The sequence below is a fragment of the Hemiscyllium ocellatum genome, chromosome 4, assembly GCF_020745735.1.
Source record: "Hemiscyllium ocellatum isolate sHemOce1 chromosome 4, sHemOce1.pat.X.cur, whole genome shotgun sequence".
NCBI lineage: Eukaryota > Metazoa > Chordata > Chondrichthyes > Orectolobiformes > Hemiscylliidae > Hemiscyllium > Hemiscyllium ocellatum.
The window spans coordinates 143,611,651-143,621,990 of record NC_083404.1 but is presented as its reverse complement, the minus strand read 5'-3'; the positions used below and the strand labels follow the sequence as shown (position 1 = coordinate 143,621,990).

At 44.5% G+C, this 10,340-nt stretch overlaps 1 protein-coding gene across 1 annotated transcript in view; it reads right to left on the bottom strand.

Annotated features, from left to right (window-relative positions):
• sspo (SCO-spondin) overlaps positions 1-10,340 on the bottom strand; it is a 538,757-nt gene that overhangs the window by 422,473 nt on the left and 105,944 nt on the right. Inside the window, exon 23 of the mRNA XM_060824077.1 lies at positions 7,201-7,335. Coding sequence (XP_060680060.1) covers positions 7,201-7,335 — 135 coding nt within the window. The remainder of the gene's footprint in view (positions 1-7,200; positions 7,336-10,340) is intronic.

Sequence of the window (10,340 nt, the reverse complement as noted above, 5' to 3'; positions counted from 1 at the left end):
AGGCATGAAGAATCGGTCTGTGCTCATGACAAAATACTGCCACCAAATTGCGAATTCAATTAACCACAAACGGTGCGATGGAATCTGTTGAGGTTGTTAAAAATGAATGTGCTTGAGCAAAACAATTCCAGAAACAGAGTGAGAAGTCACAAGTGACTGATAAACAAACAGAATTACGCAACTACAGTTGTTAAAATGTTAGATTAGATTACTTACAGTGTGGAAACAGGCCCTTCAGCCCAACAAGTCCACACTGACCCGCCGAAGCGCAACCCACCCATTCCCCTACATTTACCCCTTACCTAACACTACGGGCAATTTAGCATGGCCAATTCACCTGACCCACACATCTTTGGACTGTGGGAGGAAACCGGAGCACCCGGAGGAAACCCACACAGACACGGGGAGAACGTGCAAACTCCACACAGTCAGTTGCCTGAGTCGGGAATTGAACCCGGGTCTCTGGCGCTGTGAGGCAGCAGTGCTAACCACTGTGCCACCGTGCCGCCCTAGCCGTGTAGGAGGAGGGGTAGGTGTAGGAGTAGGTGTTTTAGTCACTTGTTGCGTTTCCACCCTGAATTATATAATTAATAATTAATATTTATAATAAATCAATTGTGTTAGCTGAATCAATATTAATTGGCAGGAGCCCTTCACACATTCTTAGTGACCTGTCATATTGATTCATGGTTAATTTAAAACATGAACTGCATTAATTTATTGTTAATTAAAGAATGGAAAGCTATATTACTGGCCAGGGTGTGTGCAGGCAGCGGCAGTAACAGCCTTCCTGGTAGAAGAGAGTCGGAAACTTACTTTAGGGGGAGCCTTAATAGTCAGCACCCCACACCAGGTACGGACCATCCTAAATCAGAAAGCAGGACGATGGCTCACAGACTCTAGGGTTTTGAAATATGAGACAATCTTAATAGAACAGGATGACCTTGTGTTAGTCACAGACAGTTGCTTGAATCCAGCTGCATTTCTGTGGCGGGGAGAGGGGGGTGGCCCCTGGCAATCCAGAACATGACTGCCTTGATATTACTGAATATCCGACTAAAGTGTGAATGGACTTAAGAGACGTACCGCTGCATGCGGGAGCTCGGCTGTTTATCAACGGGTCCTCCCGGATGATTGAGGGTAAAAGGCACAATGGATATGCTGTAGTAGACGGGATAGAGGGAAGCATTATCGAGGCTGAAAGACTACCAACGGCTGGTCAGCCCAAACTTGGGAACCCTATTCCTTAGAAAGAGCTCTCAGAACCTTGGAATACAAAGAAGGAACAATATGTACAGACTCCAAATATGCGTTTGGAGTGCACATACCTTCAAAAAAAAAAAATTTTGGCAAGAAAGAGGACTGCTAAATAGCAGAGGAAAAGAACTAACACATGAGGAACTGATAAAACAAGTTCTTGGAATCCCTATTACTCCCCAGAGAAATAATGATAGTTCATATAAACGGACATCAGGAAGGGGAATGAACCAGAAGGGGAAATAGACTGGTCGATGAGGTAGCTAAAGAAGCGACCCTGAATCCACAAGGAGCAGTGATATACTCCCTAATACCTACAATTTCAGATCTTCAGGGTGCCCCATTGTTTACTGCAAAGGGGGAAAAGGGACTAAAAGATTTCGGAGCTGCAAAGACAGCAGATGGAGCAGCCTTATAGTAGTTAGTATCCCCCATCAAGTCAGAACTGTGTTAAACCAAAAGGCAGGGAGATGGTTAACGAGGCCATCCTGATGGAAGAAGATGACCTGGTGTTAGCAACAGACACCTGTCTAAACCCAGCTACCTTCTTATGGAAGGGAGAACCTCTAGACAAGTGGGAATTAGAACATGGCTGTTTAGATATCATAGTGTATCAAACCAAAATTAGACAGGACCTGAGAGATCCACCTTTACAGGATGGGGATAGATTGTTTATAAATGGATCATCGAGAGTAGAGGAAGGAAAAAGACACAATGGATATGCAGTAGTGGACGGTAACAAAAACCAAACAGTGGAGGCAGACCGGCTGCCTAACACATGGTCAGCCCAGACCTATGAATTGTACGCATTAATAGAATGTACACTTAGAGAATCGGGATGGGACAATTTACACTGATTCTAAGTATGTATAAAATAATAAGGGAAGGGCTCAAAGGAGGAAGGAACCCGGGAGTGAGACCCTTCCAAAATAAACAGGTGGATTACACTGAACTACCCCCAGTGGGAAAACAGAAGTACCTGCTGGTCCTAGTAGACCACTTAACTGGGTGGGTGGAAGCTTTCCCAATGTCATTAGCCGCCTCAAAAGGAGTGGGGAAACCCCTCCCTGAACACATCATCCCACGATATGGAATCGTGGAAAGTATAGATTCAGACCAAGGTAGCCATTTTACTTCCAAGATTCTACAAGAAGTAATGACAAGAATTCCACACCGCCTGGGCACTCAGCCTGCTCTGGACAGGTGGAAGGAATGAATCAAATCTTAAAGAAGCAATTATCTAAGCTAGTCCTAGAGACTCGATTACCATGGACTAAATGTTTACCTATCGCATTGCTACGCATTAGGACTGTTCCTAGACATGATATAGGGCTCTCTCCTTATGAGATGATGTTTGGATTAACTTTCTTGGGTGGAAGAGGGGAATTACCAACTGTAGAGTTCAATGATAAGTTTTTAAAGAACTATTGTAGTGGTTCTGTTCGCCGAACTGGAAGTTTTTGTTGCAAACGTTTCGTCCCCTGGCTAGGAGACATCATCAGTGCTGTGGAGCCTCCTGCGAAGCGCTTCTTTGATATTTCTTCCGGCATTTATAGTGGTCTGTCCTTGCCGCTTCCGGGTGTCAGTTTCAGCTGTCCTCTGTAGTGATTGGTATATTGGGTCCAGGTCGATGTGTCTGTTGATGGAATTTGTGGATGAATGCCATGCCTCTAGGAATTCCCTGGCTGTTCTCTGTCTGGCTTGCCCTATGATAGTAGTGTTTTCCCAGTCAAATTCATGTTGCTTGTTGTCTGAGTGTGTGGCTACTAGGGATACCTGGTCGTGTCGTTTCGTGGCTAGTTGGTGTTCATGTATGCGGATTGTTAGCTGTCTTCCTGTTTGTCCTATATAGTGTTTTGTGCAGTCCTTGCATGGTATTTTATAAACTACATTAGTTTTGCTTATGTTGGGTATTGGCTCCTTTGTTCTAGTAAGTTGTTGTCTGAGCGTGGCTGTTGGTTTGTGTGCTGTTATGAGTCCTAGGGGTCGCAGTAGTCTGGCTGTCAGTTCTGAAACGCTCCTGATGTATGGTAGTGTGGCTAGTCCTTTTGGTTGTGGCATGTCCTCGTTCCGTGGTCTATCTCTTAGGCATCTGTTGATAAAGTTGCGCGGGTATCCGTTTTTGGCGAATACCTTGTATAGGTGTTCCTCTTCCTCTTTTCGCAATTCAACCCAAACTCTGGGTCAGATATGTCGATGACACTTTCGTAATCATCAAAAACACGGAAATAGAAAAAACACACCGGATCATCAACGCCACACTCACAGGCATCCGATTCACGAGAGAAGTAGAAAAGGATAGCCAACTCCCATTCCTAGACGTGATAGTACAGAGAACACCCAACGGAGAATTCACCACAAGGGTACACAGGAAAACAACACACACAGACCAAGTCCTAAACTATGAAAGTAACCACCCCAACACACACAAACGAAGCTGCATCAGGACACTATTCAAAAGAGCTACAACACACTGCAGTACACCAGAACTGCGAAAAGAGGAAGAGGAACACCTATACAAGGTATTCGCCAAAAACGGATACCCATGCAACTTTATCAACAGATGCCTAAGAGATAGACCACGGAACGAGGACATGCCACAACCAAAAGGACTAGCCACACTACCATACATCAGGAGCGTTTCAGAACTGACAGCCAGACTACTGCGACCCCAAGGACTCATAACAGCACACAAACCAACAGCCACGCTCAGACAACAACTCACTAGAACAAAGGAGCCAATACCCAACATGAGCAAAACTAATGTAGTTTATAAAATACCATGCAAGGACTGCACAAAACACTATATAGGACAAACAGGAAGACAGCTAACAATCCGCATACATGAACACCAACTAGCCACGAAACGACACGACCAGGTATCCCTAGTAGCCACACACTCAGACAACAAGCAACATGAATTCGACTGGGAAAACACTACTATCATAGGGCAAGCCAGACAGAGAACAGCCAGGGAATTCCTAGAGGCATGGCATTCATCCACAAATTCCATCAACAAACACATCGACCTGGACCCAATATACCAATCACTACAGAGGACAGCTGAAACTGACACCCGGAAGCGGCAAGGACAGACCACTATAAATGCCGGAAGAAATATCAAAGAAGCGCTTCGCAGGAGGTTCCACAGCACTGATGATGTCTCCTAGCCAGGGGACGAAACGTTTGCAACAAAAACTTCCAGTTCGGCGAACAGAACCACTACAACAAGCACCCGAGCTACAAATCTTCGCACAAACTTTTAAAGAACTATATTGTGGCACTTGGTCTTCTTTGTCTGTCCTTAGGAAGAAGGGTCTGTTGACCCAGACACCTCCACTTGAGTTTGACAACCGGGTGATTGGGTCCTGATCAAGACCTGGTAAAATATTAAACTGCACCCGAGTTGGGAGGGACCATTCCTAACCCTCCTGACTACTGAGACAGCTATCCGAACTGCTGAGAAAGGGTGGAGTCATCACACTCGCGTTAGAGGTCCTGTGAACGCCCCATTGGCGGAGGGGCACGCTCATCCTACAGACAACCCTCTGAAAGTTAAGCTGAGAAAGACGGAATGAACTAAGATAAAAGACTCTTTTAATGTTTGATGATATATATATTGTATTGATTGTAAGGGTTGCATGGACTCACCCCGCCCTGGCACCTAAAAGATTAAGACAGGGTGGTAGGCAGGGTTCAGAGACGGGTGGGTACTGGTATAGTATTATGACGTTAGTTTTTCTAACTGTTCAAGGAAATGGGAATAATCACTTGACTACACTATGCCAAAATTATGCTAAACAAGAGGAACTTGCCAACTGTTGGGTCTGTGCAGAGGTCCCACACCATGGCGAATCTGGGATCCCCACCTCGGTAATACTGCTCACCAAAAGAGAAATGTATGATGCACAACAATTTGACTTGAGCTTAAATAATACAAAGTGGGAATCTGAAAGGAGCAAATATAACTTTGTGAGATGGTTCCCAAGGCCAGCCCTGAAAACCCAGGGTGTTATTGATAGCCGTGGAATTTCCCCACCAAAATGGAGCAGTGAATACCAACTGTTTCTGTAATCGGAATGACGTCGTACCCTTCCAATTAGGAAAATCATCTTGCGTCCAAGATGATACCAACCAAGCCACTGCCACGAACACTCCCCAAGTATTGAACGGGACATACGGGTATGTGGTCTGAAGGCCTATCCATTTATTCCCTGGGAAAAATACATTCGTGTGACCGAATGTGTGGAAATAAACGCATGTAATGACATTGATGAAGCATTGCCTTAAAACAAGAAAGGCTGGAGTGGTTGCTGTTACCTCACTTATACAGTCCCTCACCTTCGACCTAAGAAAGGAGGATGGGGATAAGACGTAAGGCCCGAGAGGTCCCTGAAGGAGACCGTCTGCTGTGGACACTACTCCCAAACTACGGCACTACAAGGGCGGGGATGGAAATACAGAAACTGGCGGATACCACCGGCGTGATGGGAGAAACTCAATCCCAGATATCAGCCATAACCACCGAAATGATAGCAACAAGGCTAACAGCTTTACAGAATCGAATGGCTTTAGACTATCTCTTGTCTGAAAAAGGGGTAACTTGTGCGCTGATTGGTAAGGAATGTTGCACCTTCATCCCAGACACCTCTTCCATAGTGGAAGATAAGGCAGAAATAGTACAATATAAGAGAAATTACGGATGAACCCCGAAAAGATGAAAGATGGGGATGGGTGACTGGACACTTAGGCATACATGTATTACTGATAATTATAGGTTTACAGATAGGAGTCAATGTGTTAAAATGGATAATGACTAAGCTGGTAATGTCTTCGGGAGGACAACAATACAAGCGCAAGAAAGAGAGAGTAGCAGATTGCTCCTGGAGTTTGAAAAAGACAGACTTAGAAGGACAGAAACGGCAAGATTGTGAATCTCGGCACCACGGGATGAAAAGAGGACAGAAATAAAATAGCAAAAACAACAAATGGTAAAAGAAAAGAAATGGGGGAGTTGTTAGAAATGGGGAAAGGTGCTGTTTTTACAGATGTAGAAAAATCAGACAGAAACGGGGTACAGCAAGAGAACTATTAACCCTGCAGGTATATAGGGACTTTTCAGTGTATAATTGTGGTTAATTAAATACTAACTTTGGTGTGTAATTACTATTACAAAAAGTTATTTTTGTAAAATTATACTTTCAGCAAAAAGCTGAGATAACTGAAATGCTTGGGCTATACAAAACGATACAAGTTAATGAGATGTCCGAGGATGGAATGGACCAGCAGAATTGATACAAAGTGTTAACCCAGACCTTGATGTACTGTCGACAAAATAATGTGTGTGTCAGCACTTACAGAGAGGAAGGTTACCAACCTGGGGAGGGGGGCAGTAATAAGGGTGGGGCACAGCTGGGCAGTGGTCTGGCACAGTAAGAGAGATTGGGTCATTAGGAGTCTAAGAGATGGCCTCACTCAGCTCAAAGGCTATAACTGTACACTAACCTCAGTTCTAATTTACTTCAATTACTTTCTGCAATTGGAGTACTTTCTTGCAAGATTGGAGAATAAATTGTTTCCAGTTTTGGTGGTCTCGTCTAAATTTTATTGACTTTTGTTTCTAACATGGACAAACACAGTTCAGGATTCGGGATGAGTTTGATACAGGATCCAACATCTATGTGATGCTACTGTGAATCTTTACAAGTGAATGAACTGAGCTGAGAGACCGAACTCTGTGAGACAGAACTTCCCCAACATTGATGCTGTTTTAGTCTATGAGTCAAACAGCACCGAAGAGGCCCTTCAGCCCATCAGATCCACTGATCAGTGAATTGTTTTTATCGTGAATAGGGAGTGAAAGGAACTTCAAAACTTCTGCCAGCTCCTTCAATCAATCAAACTCTTATTGATCTGCAAGGTTTTAGTTGTAAATACACTCACCTCCATCCCAGAGAACAGTCAATCCCAAATCTGTGACAACGGAAACAAAGAGGCCAGCTTGATGGAGAGAGAGACCACTCCCACTGTACACTTTGGGAAGCTTCACTCCAATCCCATTCACCATGACATCTTTCCCTGTGGGAACACCGAGTAATCAGACCCACCCAGCAATAACACACACCGAGTAATCAGACCCACCCAGCAATAACACACACTGAATAATCAGGCCCACCCAGCAATAACACACACCGAGTAATCAGACCCACCCAGCAATAACACACACCGAGTAATCAGACCCACCCAGCAATAACACACACTGAATAATCAGGCACACCCAGCAATAACACACACCGAGTAATCAGGCACACCCAGCAATAACACACACTGAATAATCAGGCACACCCAGCAATAACACACACTGAATAATCAGGCACACCCAGCAATAACACACACTGAATAATCAGACCCACCCAGCAATAACACGCACTGAATAATCAGGCACACCCAGCAATAACACACACCGAGTAATCAGACCCACCCAGCAATAACACGCACCGAGTAATCAGGCACACCCAGCAATAACACACACTGAATAATCAGGCACACCCAGCAATAACACACACCGAGTAATCAGACACACCCAGCAATAACACGCACCGAGTAATCAGGCACACCCAGCAATAACACACACTGAATAATCAGGCACACCCAGCAATAACACACACTGAATAATCAGGCACACCCAGCAATAACACACACCGAGTAATCAGGCACACCCAGCAATAACACACACTGAATAATCAGGCACACCCAGCAATAACTCACACTGAATAATCAGACCCACCCAGCAATAACACACACTGAATAATCAGGCACACCCAGCAATAACACACACTGAATAATCAGGCACACCCAGCAATAACACACACTGAATAATCAGGCACACCCAGCAATAACTCACACTGAATAATCAGGCACACCCAGCAATAACACGCACTGAATAATCAGACCCACCCAGCAATAACATACACTGAATAATCAGACACACCCAGCAATAACACGCACTGAATAATCAGACCCACCCAGCAATAACACACACTGAATAATCAGGCACACCCAGCAATAACACACACTGAATAATCAGGCACACCCAGCAATAACACACACTGAATAATCAGGCACACCCAGCAATAACACACACTGAATAATCAGACCCACCCAGCAATAACACACACCGAGTAATCAGGCACACCCAGCAATAACACACACTGAATAATCAGGCACACCCAGCAATAACACACACTGAATAATCAGGCACACCCAGCAATAACACACACTGAATAATCAGACCCACCCAGCAATAACACACACCGAGTAATCAGGCACACCCAGCAATAACACACACTGAATAATCAGGCACACCCAGCAATAACACACACTGAATAATCAGACCCACCCAGCAATAACACACACTGAATAATCAGACCCACCCAGCAATAACACACACCGAGTAATCAGGCACACCCAGCAATAACACACACTGAATAATCAGGCACACCCAGCAATAACACACACTGAATAATCAGACCCACCCAGCAATAACACGCACTGAATAATCAGACCCACCCAGCAATAACACACACTGAATAATCAGGCACACCCAGCAATAACACACACTGAATAATCAGGCACACCCAGCAATAACACACACTGAATAATCAGACCCACCCAGCAATAACACACACTGAATAATCAGGCACACCCAGCAATAACACGCACTGAATAATCAGACACACCCAGCAATAACACACACCGAGTAATCAGGCACACCCAGCAATAACACACACTGAATAATCAGGCACACCCAGCAATAACACACACTGAATAATCAGGCACACCCAGCAATAACAGACAATGAATAATCAGGCCCACCCAGCAATAACAGACAATGAATAATCAGGCACACCCAGCAATAACACGCACTGAATAATCAGACACACCCAGCAATAACACACACTGAATAATCAGGCACACCCAGCAATAACAGACAATGAATAATCAGACACACTCAGCAATAACTCACACTAAATAATCAGGCACACCCAGAAATAACACACACTGAATAATCAGACACACCCAGCAATAACAGACAATGAATAATCAGTCACACCCAGCAATAACTCACACTAAATAATCAGACACACCCAGCAATAACACACACTGAATAATCAGACACACCCAGCAATAACAGACAATGAATAATCGGACACACTCAGCAATAACACGCACTGAATAATCAGACACACCCAGCAATAACACGCACTGAATAATCAGACACACCCAGCAATAACACACACTGAATAATCAGACACACCCAGCAATAACACGCACTGAATAATCAGACCCACCCAGCAATAACACACACTGAATAATCAGGCACACCCAGCAATAACACACACTGAATAATCAGGCACACCCAGCAATAACACACACTGAATAATCAGGCACACCCAGCAATAACACACACTGAATAATCAGACCCACCCAGCAATAACACACACCGAGTAATCAGGCACACCCAGCAATAACACACACTGAATAATCAGGCACACCCAGCAATAACACACACTGAATAATCAGGCACACCCAGCAATAACACACACTGAATAATCAGACCCACCCAGCAATAACACACACCGAGTAATCAGGCACACCCAGCAATAACACACACTGAATAATCAGGCACACCCAGCAATAACACACACTGAATAATCAGACCCACCCAGCAATAACACACACTGAATAATCAGGCACACCCAGCAATAACACGCACTGAATAATCAGGCACACCCAGCAATAACACGCACTGAATAATCAGACCCACCCAGCAATAACACACACCGAGTAATCAGGCACACCCAGCAATAACACACACTGAATAATCAGGCACACCCAGCAATAACACACACTGAATAATCAGACACACCCAGCAATAACTCACACTGAATAATCAGACCCACCCAGCAATAACACACACTGAATAATCAGACCCACCCAGCAATAACACACACTGAATAATCAGGCACACCCAGCAATAACACACCCTGAATAATCAGGCACACCCAGCAATAACACACACT